This window comes from Lactuca serriola, chromosome 5, assembly GCF_051521515.1.
Source record: "Lactuca serriola cultivar US96UC23 chromosome 5, Lser_US96UC23_V15, whole genome shotgun sequence".
NCBI lineage: Eukaryota > Viridiplantae > Streptophyta > Magnoliopsida > Asterales > Asteraceae > Lactuca > Lactuca serriola.
The window spans coordinates 303,730,688-303,748,758 of NC_136412.1; the positions used below are offsets into that span (position 1 = coordinate 303,730,688).

Sequence of the window (18,071 nt, forward strand, 5' to 3'; positions counted from 1 at the left end):
ATCGGCTGACATTTTGGTCTTTAGATGGGTAGGAGGGAAGCACACATGTGTGGATCTTACTGGGGTCTCTCATCTCGTCGATTTGAGGAGTAGGGGTTTCACAGCAGGGCATGCTGCTTTGAAAGCCGATGCGTGCAAAGTGGCAAAGCACGAGAATGCATGTATAGAAAATCAACATGTGTTTGTACCTTTTGCATTTGATACATTTGGTTTTCTTGCATCAGAGGCGATGGAGCTCCTCAACAGAGTCCAACAGGTCATTAATTCTAATGTCATATCTCCTAGATTCACAAATGTTGTTTTCAAATGAATTAGTTTTGTCATCCAGAAAGGGCTAGTGGTGCAACTTATTGCCCGTTTGCCTTCCATCAATATGTATTGAACTATATTATTATGAAAAAAAAAATGAAGTTGTAAAATAACATCATAAATAAATCAAGAAAACCTTATCGTCTCTTACATAGTTACATAGACAATCCATTTATGTGATGGATTAAAGTAAAATACATATAAATTTTAGTACCCTTATTAAACCAGGCCCAGTCCGTATATGATTCAAGCCCATTCAAATTCCACCATCTGAAATAGGTTCTGCAACTTATATAAACATATGTTTTAGGGTTCAATAAAAAGAGATCATCGAAGAGGGTGTGCGGCTGCGAGTGAGGAGGAGAGGCGCAGTTCAACCGGACGAGACTACCGGAGATCTCCAAGTCGTCACTACAACGCAACCATGGTATGCTCCTTCTCTTCTGTATCTTACTTACAGAAACATTCATTCGAATGCCATTTTGAATTTGATGGCTTCTGCTCTTATGTCCAGTTCATGAAATTTATCCATTATTTGTAATCTGCAAGTTATTTGATCTTGATGATCCGTTTATCGTTCGATTATGAAAATGTTATGCGATCTACAAACAGTTTTGGTTTTGTTTGGCATACTGTTGGACTTCGAGGCCTTCAACTATAAACTTTACGTAGTTTCGTATCCATCGTGAATCTGTTAGGTTTTATGATAGTTTGTCTTGAAATTAGCCGAGTCTGTTACTTAAAACAAATGCGATGTTTGTGTTAAAACATCTTTCTACTCGAAGTGAAGTTGACATTTATGGATTTGTAGGTCGTGTATTGGGATTTATGCCATTTGAACTCTTAGAATATGTTTACTGACATTGTTTTGTTCTCTATTAAAGGCGAGGGGTTTGAAGAAGCACATGAAGAGGCTCAATGCGCCTAAGCATTGGATGCTCGATAAACTTGGTGGTGCTTTCGTAAGTTACTCTTTCTGAACTCTTAGTTCTTGTCATTTCTGTAATTGATTTTCTCATTGGTGATTACATGTTATTTAATCTTCTTACTTGTTGTATTCAAGGCTCCCAAACCTTCATCTGGACCACACAAATCAAGGGAATGCTTGCCCTTGATCCTGATCCTTCGTAACAGGTTGAAATATGCTTTGACTTATCGTGAGGTTCAATCTATTCTGATGCAAAGGCATGTGCTTGTTGACAACAAGGTCAGGACTGACAAAACTTACCCTGCTGGTTTCATGGGTGAGTAGACTATTCACAGCTTTATACAACTGAATGGATACAGACACTGATTAGAAATTCTTTGCTTTTCTTAACACAATAGATGTTGTCTCCATTCCCAAAACAAATGAGAACTTCCGTCTTCTTTATGACACCAAAGGAAGATTCAGACTCCACTCAGTCAGGGATGAAGAATCCAAGGTTTTTTTTTTTTTTTCAGATTACATTATCTGATCAAAGTAAAAGTTTTTTTTTGTCTAAAAAGATATTTCTTTTTTGCAGTTTAAATTGTGCAAGGTAAGATCAGTCCAATTTGGGTCAAAGGGGATTCCATACATCAACACATACGATGGAAGAACAATCCGTTACCCTGACCCTTTAATCAAAGCTAATGACACCATTAAACTTGATCTGGATTCCGACAAGATTGTTGATTTCATCAAATTTGATGTGGGAAATGTTGTGATGGTGACTGGAGGAAGAAACACAGGGCGTGTTGGGATCTTGAAGAACAGGGAAAAGCATAAGGGAAGCTTTGAAACTGTTCACATTCAAGATTCAACAGGTCATGAATTTGCTACTCGTTTGGGCAATGTGTTCACCCTTGGAAAGGGAACAAAGCCATGGGTGTCTCTCCCCAAGGGCAAGGGTATTAAGTTGACCATCATTGAGGAAGCTAGGAAGAGGCAAGCTGCTGTTGCTGCAACTGCTTAGATCTTTTAATGATTTTCGAGATTTTATTGCTTTTCATAGTTTTTGTTATGTTATAATTATCATTGTTAAACTTTTTTTTATTGCATTTGGTACAATTTTTGTTATGGAAGTGTTGAATTTTGCTACCTTTGTTTTGGTATGTTTCTAATTCTATGACATAAAATGAAATGAAGTAGATTAATTAATTAATGATTAATGATATACAATATACATATAGTACATTTTAGAATGCGTTGTATATGTTACATGAATACATGGTGTTGATGTGTAACAGAAGATGATGGTTTTAGAATTTGTCTACAGGGATTCCATCTCTAACCATTTCATAAACTTTAGTTTCCCTGGTTTTTCCCAACCCTGCAGTGAAATGAAGCTTTGTATCTTCACGTGCAATGCATGTGACTTTGACCCATAACATTCCTTTAGTCTTGAGTCCTTCAATTTCGCTTAGTTTTGCTTTCTCAAGATGAGCTGTGACGCTGTTTGAGAACCTTAAAATAGACGAATCTCTGTAAGTGACTTCACAGAATTTAGGGAGTGTAACTGTAAGCTTTTTTGTTGCTTCGTCCAATTCATATTTTTTCACTTCTCTAGGGAATAAACCAGAGGGTAAATCATACTCTTTTAGCACTTCAGGCAATGGCTTTTGCTTCTTTTCTGTATGCAATTGCAAATCATAATTCAAAATTACAAAAGAAAAAAAAAAACCCTAATTGTCATTGAGACAAACCTGTCGCATTTTTCACTATCTTCTTTGCTCCTTTACCCATATTTTTTGGCACATCCTAACCAGAAAACAGGAAAGCTTTTAGTATTTGAGGCTAAGAAATAAATTGTAATCAAATTCATAAAATCTGTTGAGTATTATTAATATTATTTCCGTGTATATGGAAACCTCATTTTGATTCATAAAATAAAAGAAAGATTATTACAGATTCATTCATAGAAGAGATTGAATTAGATAGCAATTGAATGTACATCCAGAATCGAAAATCAGATGAGCTTCACGATTATTATAATTATTATTTAAATAATTAGGGAATTCAATCATAAATTCTAATCCAAATCTTGAAATACAATCATTGGTTTCGTTTTACATGGATACATAAAATGGAAATGAATTATGTGTAGAGAGAGATTAAAAGAAGAAGTTACATTGATATCTTTACCGACGTTACTTATCTCTTTGGCTTGGCTATTAAACCAAAAACCCATAAGCGAATCCATGTTTTGTTTTCTTGATCAAGTTCTGGATATGAATATGGTTTTGGAATTTTTTTTTTAATTTCTCTCCCAAGTTTCAAGTTTTGAGAGAGAATGTTGGGTTTTGGGTTGAAATTTGAGAGATTATGATGATGATTTACATTTCAGCGAGTTTTCAGCTGTTATCGATTTCATACTCCCTCCAATTTTAATTTTTGTTTTAGCATTTTAGGAGTTGAGATGTTATTAATTTAATATAAACCTCCATCTTTTTTTGGGTCCATATTTCATCGGATATGTTTCATTCACATTCTTTGGCTTTGTTTATTTCTTATTCTATATTTTATATTTTGCCCTTATAAGTTAATAATTTATTTTGGAGGTAATTACAAATTTAGCATAATTTTTTTAAAGTTTTTTTTTTTATAAAACAGCAAAAAATTAAGAGTTTTCATAAAATAGTCAGAAACTGCGGATGAGCTCCACATATGATGGAAGCTTATCCGCGGTTTTTTGTACTCAACTTCAGTTTTGTCAAATCCGGACAAACATGTCTTTGAATTTGTCTGCTGGGCTACGGTTTAATGGCCTCATCTTCAACTTCGGCCAACTCTATATATTTTTTTTCCTTTTATTTAAGATGACGAAATCGCAGATGACATTTGGCCATCTACGATTTCCTTTCATCTCAGCTTTGCATTTGTGGCTTGGGTTTTTTCTATTTTGTAATCCAATGTAAGTTTATTACAATACTATAGTCTAAATCATACAAGCTATTAGTACATGTTCATGAGTTAACACAACACGTAACAACAAAATAATCAAATAATACGAAGGAAACCGAGGATAGCATGTAACAATGGATAATATGGAAATTGGAGATTTTTTTATTTGTTCTACACACTTACCAAGTTATAAACTAAATTATTTATTATTATTATTATTATTATTATTATTATTATTATTATTTGTAGATTTTAACATATTATATTATTAGATAAGTTCGGCACTATACATTCCGAATATTACAAGCAATGGATATTATTAGTATTTATTTTATTTTAAAAAAATGGGAGATTGAGATGGTTTGCAATTTTTTTTAAAAATTTGTCATTATCAACCTTATGCTCCCATCCACTATTAGTTTTGTTTTAAAAGTTGAAATCATATGCCAAAGGTGCTGCTATCTGCATTTTTTTAAAATGGTATATATAAATAATTTGTTCTTTAGGTCAATATCAATATTTTTAATAGAATATAACATAACTTTTTAGTGCAAATAATTTGTTCCCCTCTTATATTAGTTGTGGCTGTTTTTTGAACTTCTTTGCATGGTATTGTTGGGGTCGGCTTTATTTCCACACGTGTATACCGCTTGTGTCCTATGGGATTGATTTGTGGGTTTGACGATGATGAAAATTTTATTATTATTGAAGATCTCAATAAGATTTACTAAATGTATCTTGTATAAAATAATTTTTAATTTGTATGTAAAATACTTAACAAATTTATGTATCGATCAAAAGACTAATATATATATATATATATATATATATATATATATATATATATATATATATATATATATATATATATATATATATATATATATATATATAATTGTAAACAACACAATTAAAATAAAAAAAATTGAAGTCTTTTCCGTAACAAATATAATTTGACAAAATGTATAATGTTATTTATAACTCATCTATTGAACCAATGAAACATTTTGTGTTATAGTGTATATTATTTTGAGGGTTATAGAATCAATACCTTTATAATTTGTTTTCAAGCATAAAAGTCATAGTCAGTCATAAGAGAGAAAGAAAAAGGAGCTTTCATTTTATCTACTGTACACAAATAAAAGTTGTTACAAAAGAATGTGATATACACCACATTTGATGAAAAGATCAAAGCTATACCTTTCTAGTTTCTAGCAACCATAGACGATATTTTTCCCTTTAGCTTCTCAATTATCTGCATGATTGAAAACTTACATTATTATCATTATACCTGTATGTATGAGGGTGAGAAAAGTAAAATTCGAAATTGATACCAGAGTAGAGGCTTTTGCTTTCGCCCATCGATCAGCAGAAGCAGCTGCATCCTTCAAGTGTTTTGAATTCCCACCATCATAACTTAAAAAGTAAGTAGAGTTTTCAGTGGCGTCAGCCACCCATATACGATTCATTTGGTCCTTGGCCCTCTTTATCAGATTACAAAACCCAACCTAATGCAATCCAAATCAAATTCATTTTTTATTTCCTTTTTGTATTTTTTATATTTTAATAAAAACAAATAAAATATACATACCGTTGATCCTACAAGGTTGTAGTTGATAGGTACAATGGAATCACAGTCAACAGATGGTGAAAAGAAACTGATTGCAAGCAATGAATCTGAGAGAGAGAGGTCATGTGTAGTGGTAGTGCCATCTGTTACAAAAACCCATTGCCTCTTCTCATCACCAAACTTATGCACCTCACCCACATACACCACAAATGCAGCAACATCAAATTCACTCGAAATTCCAACTTCACCCATTTCCGATAACAACACCGGTTTTCGAGGACTAAAAAACGGCCTGAAAAAAAACATTTTTTTTTCCTTTACATATATAAATACGCATCCCAATATCGAAAAGTAGATTCCGTATATGTGTGTGTGTGTGTGGCTTACAGAAAGTGTTGAGTTGATGATGGAGATAACAGACGCCATTTGTTTGTAGATCCACTTGCACGCATATAAATAGTACATGAATCAGAGTTAATCGGTGTAAGACCTGAAACAGTATATGCTTGCCCCTCCACCAACTCTGATTGCTGCAATGCAATTACAATGGTAAACATACTTTAGAAAATTTCAAATCCAATGTCTGAATAACAAAAAAAAAAAATTCAAACCTGTTTCTCAGTTGGGTTCCATATTGTTATCAAGGCTTGTTGTGGGGAGGCGATGTGATTGTGAATTTTACTAGTTAAACCAACGACTCTAACCCTCATAAGTGTGTTCACTTCGTTCCTACTTAATCCAGCTTCATCTAACGCCTTTTTGATTGATTTCTCCATCTCTGATTGTCTACTTGCCTACAATTACAAAAACTGAGATGAGAAGGGCATTCACGTCTTTTTCCACACACAGAGTAAAGACAAGAGATTAGGTTACCTCGATTTTTGCTTGATAAGAAGCAAAGGAAGTGAGTTGTTCTGAAGTCATCTCAGCCATTAAAACTTCTGGTTCTGCAGCTTTTTCTAGTAGATGTGAAATCCTCTCCCCTTCATCATCATCATCAGTTTCAAAACTTTTGGATCCTCTTTCAAACTCCGACATAACCCCCTCCACAATGCTTGAACGTCTACAAAATACCCAACTATCTCAATATTCATTTAAAACCATATATACAGAAAGTTATTGGTGTAAATTTATTTACCTGTAGTCATACAATTGCATCCTTTTGCTTTCCATCCTCTCTGATCTCACCACAAAACCCCCCTCACTTAACCTGAGTGTGAAAAACAACAAATACGTATCACTTACTTGTCACAAGACTTATACTTTATAATAAGCTTCAACATACCTTTCCCTGTATAGAACAGGGTATATCCGTGTCACTCCAACTAATGTGCTGGGAACTACACCTCCAGAACCTTTAATGCATTTAAGGGCTAATGGAACACAACCTCTTTTACCTGAAACAAAAAAACACAACAACCATGCATGAGAAGTTGACAACAGAAGAAGAGAATAGAAAATAAATTATATATGTAACTAATTCTTACAGAATCCCAAACGTTCAGCCCAATGAGCTTTATATGTCCCATTCATGTGCAAGCATAAGCTAATCATACTTGATGCCTGGTAAAAATAAGTTTTTTTTTTTTGTTATATAAAATTTACAATAATTATAAACATGGTTAAGGGTCAAAGATTTGATTGGGACAAACCTCAAGGGGTGAAACAGGTGCATTCCAACCGCTTAAACCAGCTCCACAAATCTTCAAAAAGGATTATTATTTATTAATAGTTAGCAGAAAGAATATTGTGGTGAACAAGAGAATTCTAGTTAGGGAAATGACCAAGTTACCCTTAGTTTTTGTCCAACAAACAATTTTCCAGCAAGAAGTTGCTTTAAAAGTAAATCATCCAAGAGACCTTTCACTGAGTACCTATATAAAAAAAAGAACAAGAATTTAAACATCCACAAAGAGCACAGAATACAGATTCAAATCTACTATATCTTAACTTCTCTTTACCATCCATCTGTTAGTTCTATATTTGATGTAGAAGGAGCCTCTGCATCTTGTTCTTCATTACACTTTAACTTTATAGATGCTATGCAAAGTACCAAATGGGAAGAAGGAGGAGCATCTCCCTCTAGAATTCTCTTCAGAGCTGATCTGTGACCATTGTTATATTCTCTTTCATATCTACAAAAAGACATATATAAATAATTCTTTACTTGCTTCTATTAAGTCACTCAATAAGAAATCCAATCAGTGAAACTGAAACTACCTATATTTCAATTCCTCTACCACATTGGAAACAGTCAAAAGTTTCCCAGAAAATTTAGCAGGATAACATCTCTCATAGCATGCAAGTTTCCAGATTATCCATCTGTAGTGATTTGCAATCCACCTACAGTGACAAAAAAAAAAGGATTAAATCTCAAAGACAAACATAAGAGAAAATGTTATTATGATAATAAAACCATATGTTACTTACTCTTTTGAAAGAGCTGAACATCCTGATTGAGTCAACATGTGACAGAAGGTATCCACACCAATGCATTTTAAACCACATTCATCTTCAAACATGTGTTTGTCTGCATTTTCTGGGTTTATCTTTCTTAACCATTCAGGTATGTTCTCAAACTATTCACATAAATACATTACAAATTGTGTCAAATGCTGAAACTAAAACATATACCAAAATTTGAAAGAATGTAGTTGTTGTATACTGACCATATTATATGGAGGCTCTACAAAGTATTCCTTGATGTACTTGCGAGGAAACTGAAAAGGGTATCGAGTGGAAACCTTTTTTTTGCAGCATGATCCTTCAGGCATTTTGGGCATTGTACCTAATGCAAACATATACTTCATAATCATAACAAAATAAAAGAGCTTTTGAGAAGTTATAAACTGTATTTGAAATTACCATTAGAGACTACTGTTGAGCTTTTGTTCAATGGAGGGATGAATGTTGACTTTTTGTTCAATGGAGGGACGAATTTGGAATTTCGCGGCTTCTTGAATGGAGATGGATATATTCGACTTGATGGTTTCCTCTTTTCTCCAGTTCCATTCAAACCAATAGTATTTGAAATATCCACCAAAGGGATATGATTATTATACTCCTTGGTAGTGATATCATGTTCAGCTGCATCAAATTCTTTGATCAAATTACTTCTCAAACCTATATTTTCTAACCTGGATACAGTCTTCTTATCAGATAAAACTGATTTTACAGGGAATATGAAGTTATTAGACTTTTGCTTTGCGTTTGGTATGCCATCACTAAAAGAATTACACACATTATTTTCTTTGTTCAACATGTTATTCCCCAATTTCTTATTAGATGAAAATGCAGGATAACATGCATCCCCTTCCTTTAAGAAATTCCCTACATCAGGATCTCCTAGAAGGCTCCTTGCTCGTTTCAATGCATCACCAGAAACTTTCACAGATCTTCCACCAGCTGTTTGAAACTTGATAGGTGGTGGTCTAGAAGAAGAAAGAATAGACCCTCGAGCAACCTCCCTGATTTCACCTACATCTTGAAACCCTAAATTAGTTCTAGCACTAGTCATCTGGAAACTCAAAGAAGATTGAAATGTGTGAAGAAGAATTCACCTGTATTCGCATGTTCAAGGCCTTTAGAAACCTCATTATGATCAGAATTTTCCTCCAATCCTAACAATGTTCTTGCTTTCATAAGACCTGTTGAGCATATGTTTACAGCTTTCCCTGACCCTGTTTGGAACATGGAATTCGAGCAACTGGTTCCATCATCTCGACCTGTAAAATAGTATTATAAGAAAAGATATACATAACAATGATTTGGACATACAAGATTCTTTGGAAACTTAAATAAGTAGATAATAGATAGACCTGTGTCTACAAATGCATCATCATCTTGGCATCCAAACATAGATAGTGCTTTTGCCATGGAAGACTGCTTTATAGCAACTGATTTCCCAGATCCAGTACGAAATGTGAAGGGGGTGCCACCTATTTTTGAATTTTCCTCTCGGTTTACCAATCCTGTTTCATAAAAATTAATATTCCATCACTCAATGCTAAAATTCATTCAGTATATAATTCTTACAAGGAGACTACAAACAAGGTAACCTGTATCTGCAATGGCTCCATCATCTTGATCTCCAAGAATAGATGATGCTTTCACCAAGGAAGATTGCTTCACAGCAACCAATTTCCCCAATCCAGTTCGGAAAGCTGGAGGGGTTTCAACTTCATCACTTTGATTCCCATATGGATTTGAATATCCTGATTTGGAAAGAATAGAGGCTCCACCATTTTGATCTCCAAGAACATATGATGCTTTCAATGAGGAAGATTGCTTCACAACAACTGGTTTCCCAAATCCAGTTAGGACAGACGGAGGGGTCTTAACTTCATCACTTTGATTTCCATGTAGCTTTGAGTATCCTGATTTGGAAGAAACAATGGCTCCATCATCTTCATCTCCAAAAATGGTTGATGCTTTCATCAATGATGATTGCTTTATAACAACCGGTTTCCCCAATCCGGTTCGGAAAGTTGGAGGGGTTTCGATTTCACTATTTTGATTCTCATGTAGCTTTGAATATCCTGATTTGAAAGGAAAAATGTCTCTATCATCTTCATCTCCAAGAATGGATGAAGCTTTCACCAAGGAAGATTGCTTTACAACAACTGGTTTCCCCAATCCAGTTCGGAAAGTCGGAGGGGTCTCAGTTTCACCACTTTGATTCTCATGTAGCTTTGAATATCCAACAGTGGCTCCATCATCTTGATCTCCAAGAATGGCTGATGCTTGCACCAAGGAAGATTGTTTCACAACAACTGGTTTCCCCAATCCAGTTCGGAAAGAAGGAGGGGTCTCAATCTCACCACTTTTATTCTTGTACAGCTTTGAATATCCTGATTTAGAAAGAACAGTGGCTCCATCATCTTGCTCTCCAAGAATAGATGATGCTTTCACCAAGGAAGATTGCTTCACAACAACCGGTTTCCCCAATCCAGTTCGGAAAGTCGGAGGGGTCTCAATCTCACCACTTTGATTTGATTTGGGAAGAACAGTGACTTCATCATCGTGATCTCCAAGAATAGATGATGCTTTTACCAAGGAAGATTGCTTCACAACAACCGGTTTCCTCAATCCAGTTTGGAAAGAAGGAGGGGTCTCAATTTCATCATTTTGATCCTCGTATAGCTTTGAGAATCCTGTTTTGGAAACAAACAATAATCTATCACTCAACACCTACTATGTGTGCTCATTCCATTAATTTACATAGTCACCTACTCAACTCAATTACTAGGTATATCTGTATACAAATACTTGAACAGACTCTTAGATTGAGGTAGTACTTGTAGACGCCAATTTACATAGATATGTATGTGTTCATTCGGTTTCATATGTATAAATTCAGTGTTTAGTATTCATCCTACACTTATGATACTTATTGCAAGCTAAACTCCATCATTTCCCTCCTATTTTAAATTTAGTCGCCAAAGCTAAACAAAAAATATTGGACTTTTAGATGTGAACTTGCGATTTATGAAGATAATACCTTGAACCAAGAGATCGGCGATAGATGGAAGATGGTGAGGAGAGCTAGGTTTCTGAATTAGGGCTTTTTGTGGTTCACTTGAGAGCTTGACGTGGGAGCATTGCCACCGGAAACTATTCCCGGCGTCTGAGAAGATTTGCCACGTAGACATCTAACGGTGAGCGGCCGATATGTGAATTTTCCGAGGGTAAAATCATCCAAACAGACGATATTTTTTGTTCATCTAATTTTGAGCTAAAAACGGAGAGAACAATAAGAAGGCGGGAAGTTTCATTTGGTAAAGTTTCAAATATAACCCTCGTGTCTCATTCTATTTACACTTTTGGTAAAATTGAACTGCATTTTGCACTAAAAAAAACAACAACAACTACTACTATTGTTCGGAAAGAAATGAAAACAAACTAATCCGGTTTATGGAAAATGCACTTTGGTACAAACTGATTCAGTTTGAAATCAATCACCGGTCTACTGCCATTTAAGATATTAGACATAATTAGTTTTGGTTAGACTGGTGATTAGGGGTGTCAAAATCGGGATGAAACAAAATCAGGATGAAATCAAAATTCGAATTCGTATTCGTGTCAAGTTTAAAAACCATGATGTCGTGTCGTGTTCGTGTTTACAAATACACACGAAAGTGACACGATTAAGCATGTGTTTGTCATGTTTGTCATTTTTGTCGTGTTATATATGATTAAATAAACTAATAGTTATGTAATATTATCTTTTTCGTGTCGTGTCGTGTCGTGTTGTCGTATTTTAATTGGTTCGTTTTCGTATTAGTGAGAAAACACACGACATCGTGTCGCGTCGTGTTCGTATTACACAAAAGATTGTCGTGTCAGACAAAAACACAACATAATTGCTCGATTTGACAGGCCTAGTGGTGATTTTAAAAACATGTTTAAAACCTTAAAAAAATATTGCTTTCATCCATCATTTTGTTGTGGATACAAAATTTTGAAGTTCTCAATACCGTTTTGACCCTTTATACGATTTTGGGTGCCCAACAACCATTTTTTAAATAATTAAAAGAACAAAAATATTGTTTTGAATCCCTAAACGATTTCGAGTGAACGAAAACACCTTCCATCATTGAAAACCCATTTTCCCTTATTTAGTTGTTTTTATCAACAATGAAAATTCCATTAAATGCTAACACCCAAATCAAGTTTGCAAAAATGTTGAAAGTATAGGTTATCGATTTTCATAAAACATTTTTCATCCAACTCTTAACCAGTTTTATATGTACGAACATTTTTTCCCCAAACTGGTTTAAATTTGAATTGGTTTTGCCATTCTTGAAAAAAAAATACAAATTGTTTCAAACCCCTCTAGTTCAGTATAAAAAACCGATTTTTATACCTCTAATTATATTGATAGAAGGGTATGAATTGAAGGAGACAATAAAGCAGACGTAAGGATATAAACAAGTCGACGTGACCAATGACATGTGATATTTAGGTTTAGCTCAAATAACTAAGACTGAAGGGAGTGGTACCCATACCACAAAAGTTGCACTTCCTTCACTGTCACGTAGACAAAACCTCAGTCATTACTACAAAAGTGTGGTTTCATGTCACACCCAATGAGTGGTGTCACATTCAATTTAAAATGTTTAAAAAGAAAAAAAAAACATGTGATATTTAGGTTTAGCTCAAATAAATAAGACTGAAGGGAGTGGTACCACAAAAGTTACACTTCCTTCACTGTCACGTAGGCAACACCTCAGTCATTACTACAAAAGTGTGGTTTCATGTCACACCCAATGAGTGGTGTCACGTTCAATTTAAAATGTTTAAAAAGAAAAAAAAAAGAACTTTTTTTTTAAATCTGACCGATCAGCAATCAATTAGAATAGCAATAGGAAGAGATGAGTGCTCCCTTGGAGTGTCATAGTCGCACCAAAACCACAGGGAGGAGGTAGCATTCCAAGCCGATGTGGCAAAATAAATACATCTTCTACCACACTCACCCCAAGGCTAAAATTCATCTTTAGCTTGATTTGACATTGAGTAATCCTTTGTATCGTTGTCATATATTTCATCATTGTTTGATGGGTGATGTCCATGAAACTTGTGGTTATTTCGGAAAATGTTGATATTTTATTCAAATATTTGGAAAAAAAAAAATTGCGGTTAACCAAACATGTCTTTTTCTTTTTATACATATAAGATATAATGTAAACATGTCTTTTTCTTTTTATACAAATAAGATATAATGTAATCGTAAATAGGCAACCTTAACGTTGTCAATTATCAGTATAGTGACTATAGTCTTATAAAAATAATAGTTAATTTATGCAAAATGGTATAAAAATAATTAAAAAAAAAAGGTTAATTTATACAAAGTGAAATAAAAATAATTAAGAAAGCTAACTGACAAAATGACAATGTATGTAAACCTTGCGATTATGATAGTAAAGACGTGGATTATAGAAAGAAGACTAGAGGGTTAATGACCAATGATTTTGAAGCCAAACGCCCACCGTACCGACAGGAAGGAGGCCGCTATCTTGTCGGCAACGTATCCCTCAAGTTTGAATCTGTCATGATGTATTTTTGGCAATTTTAAATTTATAACAAGGAAAAATGAATAATCTAACGTTTATAAACGACAAAAATTATCATTTTTTTTTGTAAGTAATCATATTTTTCGAAACACATCGTTCCGGATCCGACTTTTAAATTCCGAAGTACGATTTCGAACCATAGTTTCGGAATACATTTGACTTGTTTTTTTTTTTTTTTTTGCATGTACATGTGGTTTTTCGTTTAGTATAAGTTTTGGTTTTATATAATTTATAAGTTTTGCTTTCATAAAATTTATAACTTTTGGTTTTATAAAATATAAAATGCAATTAAAATCAACAAACAACTAATAAATACATAAATTAAATAAATGATGTATATATAGGTCATATTACAAATACAATGGTCAAGATTTCGAGTAAGTGTTTGCATAATCTTATTCTGTCCGAAGAAATGATTCATCAAAATAATGAGTCACCATTGATATCGACACATCTGACAAATGTTCGAGAGTTCCTTTATGCAATCCTTTTCCTTCTTCTTGTTGCTGCATATCTCGTTTGTACACGTCTTCTCTTTGTTTTCGAGGCCTCTAGTGAGTTACAGACAAAGTTCGAAAAGGTTAAATCTTTGATGATTCCATCATCTATGATTGAGTTGCGAAAACTTCTGGATAGGTGTCCTACATCTGAACCAAATTCTTTCTAGTTAAAGAATCTCTTTCTAGTTGCTCTGAAACATCTTTGTCATTGTACCCCAAAAAAATTCTGTAGTCGTTTTCGATAACCCATAACCCATGGACTGGTGGTTTTAACCTCTATAAAAATCAATTTTCCGATGATCAACGCATTCAGGAACGAACACAAAAACACACTACAATATCCTTTATTGCCAATATGTTATGGTACGTCCGGGGCTTTGCGATGGTATCTTAAGCTCTCAAGCGAGATTGAATAAGTTGGTTCAGTACCCTAGTAGTGTACTCCCACTAGTAGTATGTGGATGCGGCCTCTCATACCTATAAACCAATCCTCGTTTTCCAAACAGTAGTCGCCCTTCCAATGATTATCGTATATAGTCATCTTGAATGTTTTCAAATCCAAAACACCCAAAAACCAGTGAGCATGTGGTATATTGATTGGGATGTAAAGCTACAAAAAAAAGTTATAAATAATTAATTAGTATATAAATACTCAGATAATGTAATCCAAACAAAATTATACCGTATCACATTCTGCCCAAGCTAGGTAAACGGATTTGTCAGCCTAGTGGCGGAACCATAAATTTTGATATGATTGTACAAACATTATCAAGATATATTTCATGTAGTTATCCCTTGCATTAAAAAAACATGGTACAATCGTTTTAGTTGGGGGATACAATAACATAAAACATGTATACAAATAATTTTGTATATATATAAAATAATTTTTTGGGGATACTGCAGTACCCCCACCGCCCCATGTAGCTCCACCACTGCGTCAGCCATGCCATTCCAGTGAAATGTATCAGTAATGAAAGTTGGCGACACAATTGTCCACCGACATCATCCGCTCTACGTTCTAGCAGCAATGAGATCCACGTCATAATGTGCTGCCATTTTTTTTTTGTAGTAAAGGAAGTATTATTATTAAAAGTGTAGTATGTAATGAGCAAAATAATTATATTACTTACATTACATGACAACCATCCTCCATGACTATCCGCATATAATCGTGTCCAAAACTCAAGCGTAGTAAAACCGGTCAAATAATTATGACCAAACAACAATGAACCATCCCGTTCTTTATATACATTGTGTATGGTAGGCTCTAAAAGATTGTCCAACAGTGTTGGTTGTTGTCGTGTGACACATTTCCTCTTCATTTGTATCCATGGCGACTTATACCATATGAACATAACTTTTCGATACTTAGAACACCTAAGAGGTGTTGGTGACGTTGTTTTGTATTCATCCCGCATAATTTCTTTTACATTTGACGATTGAATAACCAGAGACGGCTGCTCACAACCGTCATTCAGCGGTTGTTCAAGGTCGTCATTTAGCGGTTGTTCGAGGGTGGTTAAGACATAATCATGCTCCCATAACTCATTGTCATTGTAGTATCCATGTACGGTTCAATAATGTATACTTGTAAACGATGCATAAACATAATGACCATAAACGATAAAATAATTAAAAATATGCATCCATCCCCTTCGAGGTACCAACGTCATCTACGAGAGTCTTATTGATAAGTTTCATAACCATGGCTAAAGTAGCGTCATGTTCTACTAAACGCTCATCCTGAGACCGCAACTGCTCGCAACATTCACCGATCTCATTTTTTAATTAACGGACCTCGTTTTGCAAGTCACTAATAATTCGGTCCTTGTCAGCTGATGGGTCAGCGGTCGGCGGTGGTGGTGGTAGCGGGTGAGATGGATTTTCTATTCATGCCTTTTTTTTCTTGATGCTTATGGGTAGGAGATTTTTTGGGTGATGGTGTTAGGGAAGGTGCCCTATGAAATTCAACCTGTATTGGATCTATTTCACCTCTTTCGGTATCTTTCAACCGATATCAGGTCTATTTCACCCCCTTCTATAATAGGCTGTTTAGCCAACCGCTCATTGAAACCCTTCTATAACAGGTATAGAAGACATACATGGTCCGTCTTCTCGTTCTATAACTCATTAAGTGAATGTTTAAACACCTTCATAACATCTTCTAATTTGACTGAGACATTCTGTAACATCCCAAAATTTACAGATAAAAATTTCATTTTTAATTCATTCCAAAATGTCTATTAAACATGTCAAAACAACCAAAAGTTCATCATAGCGTAATAATATCAGAGTACAAATCCCAAAATCACATAATGTGGAAAATATGGGCAGATGCAGCGGTCAGGTCAGGCCCTTCCCTTTCGAGCCAGAAGTACCTAAAACATAAACTTAAACCTATAAGCACAAAGATTAGTGAGCTCCCCCAAAATATCCCATACCATACATACATATCTTTCAATCGGTACTAGGTCTATTTCACCCTCTTCGGTATCTTTGAACCGATACTATGTCTATTTCATCCCCTTCGGTATCTTTCAGTCGGTATTGGTCCTCTATCACCCCTACAACTAAACATACAATCATATCAGCAACAATCATGAAGATAACAAGCATAAACATACATAACATGAAAGTGTCACGAAGACATCTATCATCCTACCAACATAATCTAGTGGGCCGACATTGGTGTCTCCGACCCACAAGTACAGTGAAGGAAACTCACCTAAGACCAAAGGTATCAAATCATACTCGAGTTGCTGACTCGCGAAAACCTCTCACTAAATCATAAGTGATAAAACCTTAATTGGAAATTAGGTCGTTAACCCAACTCAAGAGTCCAAACCCTAATCCTGACTTTAAGGGCATAAAGGATGCTTAATCCTTGCCTTATTGGGCCTAACCCACCAAGGCCTAAATCCAAACGAGTCCAAAAAGGTATTCCAAGTCCAACAAACAAGACCCTAAGGCACAACATAGGCCCACGAGCTCCATGATGACCTAAAGCCCACAAATGACCTGATATCACAAAAGGCCTAAGGCCCAAACTCAATCAAATAAAAAGCCCAACTAACCCCGAACCCAAAACTCCAAAGGCCCACAGACGGACGGACGTGCGGCGTACCTGGCTCGTACGTCCAACGTAAGTAGGGGACATCCCCGCTTTGCACATGCATAAGAGTACATTGTGCGTACCTCGTGTATGCAAGCATACTACCTAGGACAAAAATAATGAGATATATGATTAAGAGTTTTACCTGCCAAATCGGGTGCTACAATCCCCCCCCCCCCCACTTGAATCATACTTCATCCACGAAGTCAATTGCCACAAATAATCATGGGTAATGCTCCCTCATATCTTCCTCAGGATCCCATGTCCACTCAGAATCCTTCTGTTGCTGTCGTTGTACCTTCAGCAATCCCACAACCTTGTTCCTCAAGGTTTTCGTCTTCCAATCAAGGATCACCGTCGGTCTCTTAATGTAGTATATCAAAACTAGCATGCATGTATATTCCATACTCGGCATATCAACAATATTAGATTATCAAACCAATGGGTCGGCCTTGGTGCCTTTGACCCGAAAGTATAGTGAGGAAAACTCACCTCACAAGCAGCATGAAACTAATAAAGTCTGACTCCAAATCTCAGCTCTCAACTCAAATGCCTACAACCATCAAATGACCAATTCCATCGAAATCCAAGCAATACCCAAAATACCCTTAAGGTCAAATTCAAAGTCAACAATCAAGGT

The 18,071-nt window shown here is 35.1% G+C and overlaps 3 protein-coding genes across 4 annotated transcripts; 1 reads left to right on the plus strand and 2 right to left on the minus strand.

Annotated features, from left to right (window-relative positions):
- The first annotated feature begins 579 nt into the window (after nt 1-579).
- LOC145054806 (small ribosomal subunit protein eS4) lies at nt 580-2,371 on the plus strand. The gene is made up of 5 exons (XM_079003064.1): nt 580-736; nt 1,194-1,271; nt 1,373-1,553; nt 1,636-1,733; nt 1,815-2,371. Exons 1-5 carry the CDS (start codon nt 734-736, stop codon nt 2,244-2,246), a joined length of 792 nt encoding a protein of 263 aa, XP_078859190.1. The 5' UTR covers nt 580-733; the 3' UTR covers nt 2,247-2,371.
- A 35-nt stretch (nt 2,372-2,406) lies between these two features.
- LOC145054807 (uncharacterized protein At5g01610-like) lies at nt 2,407-3,636 on the minus strand. Its single transcript, XM_079003066.1, has 3 exons — nt 3,402-3,636; nt 2,977-3,031; nt 2,407-2,903 (listed from the first exon to the last, which is right to left on the minus strand). Exons 1-3 carry the CDS (start codon nt 3,471-3,473, stop codon nt 2,533-2,535), a joined length of 498 nt encoding a protein of 165 aa, XP_078859192.1. The 5' UTR covers nt 3,474-3,636; the 3' UTR covers nt 2,407-2,532.
- Nucleotides 3,637-5,268: 1,632 nt separating this feature from the next.
- LOC145054808 (protein BREAST CANCER SUSCEPTIBILITY 2 homolog A-like) lies at nt 5,269-11,463 on the minus strand. Of its 2 annotated transcripts, none has more exons than XM_079003068.1 (20): nt 11,245-11,463; nt 9,803-10,897; nt 9,563-9,715; nt 9,305-9,469; nt 8,610-9,221; nt 8,414-8,532; nt 8,175-8,323; nt 7,965-8,087; nt 7,706-7,879; nt 7,537-7,618; nt 7,397-7,447; nt 7,232-7,307; nt 7,030-7,141; nt 6,883-6,954; nt 6,618-6,807; nt 6,356-6,538; nt 6,132-6,274; nt 5,766-6,036; nt 5,509-5,682; nt 5,269-5,429 (listed from the first exon to the last, which is right to left on the minus strand). In XM_079003068.1, exons 1-20 carry the CDS (start codon nt 11,393-11,395, stop codon nt 5,379-5,381), a joined length of 4,146 nt encoding a protein of 1,381 aa, XP_078859194.1. In that variant the 5' UTR covers nt 11,396-11,463; the 3' UTR covers nt 5,269-5,378. The 2 variants fall into 2 exon arrangements, with proteins under 2 accessions (XP_078859194.1, XP_078859193.1); XM_079003067.1 differs by having other exon boundaries at nt 8,610-9,227.
- Nucleotides 11,464-18,071: the final 6,608 nt, after the last annotated feature.

Excerpts from the sequence above, each read along its gene's own strand:
- LOC145054806 (XM_079003064.1), top strand. Across the intron at positions 1,272-1,372 it reads ATAAACTTGGTGGTGCTTTC|GCTCCCAAACCTTCATCTGG; the intron begins GTAAGTTACTCT and ends GTTGTATTCAAG. Across the intron at positions 1,554-1,635 it reads TTACCCTGCTGGTTTCATGG|ATGTTGTCTCCATTCCCAAA; the intron begins GTGAGTAGACTA and ends TTAACACAATAG.
- LOC145054807 (XM_079003066.1), bottom strand. The coding sequence starts at position 3,473 with ATGGATTCGCTTATGGGTTTTTGGTTTAATAGCCAAGCCAAAGAGATA. Across the intron at positions 3,032-3,401 it reads ACGTCGGTAAAGATATCAAT|GATGTGCCAAAAAATATGGG; the intron begins GTAACTTCTTCT and ends TTTTCTGGTTAG. Across the intron at positions 2,904-2,976 it reads GATAGTGAAAAATGCGACAG|AAAAGAAGCAAAAGCCATTG; the intron begins GTTTGTCTCAAT and ends AATTGCATACAG.
- LOC145054808 (XM_079003067.1), bottom strand. The coding sequence starts at position 11,395 with ATGTCTACGTGGCAAATCTTCTCAGACGCCGGGAATAGTTTCCGGTGG. Across the intron at positions 8,088-8,174 it reads TGTTCAGCTCTTTCAAAAGA|GTGGATTGCAAATCACTACA; the intron begins GTAAGTAACATA and ends TTGTCACTGTAG. Across the intron at positions 6,808-6,882 it reads ATGCAATTGTATGACTACAG|ACGTTCAAGCATTGTGGAGG; the intron begins GTAAATAAATTT and ends GGTATTTTGTAG.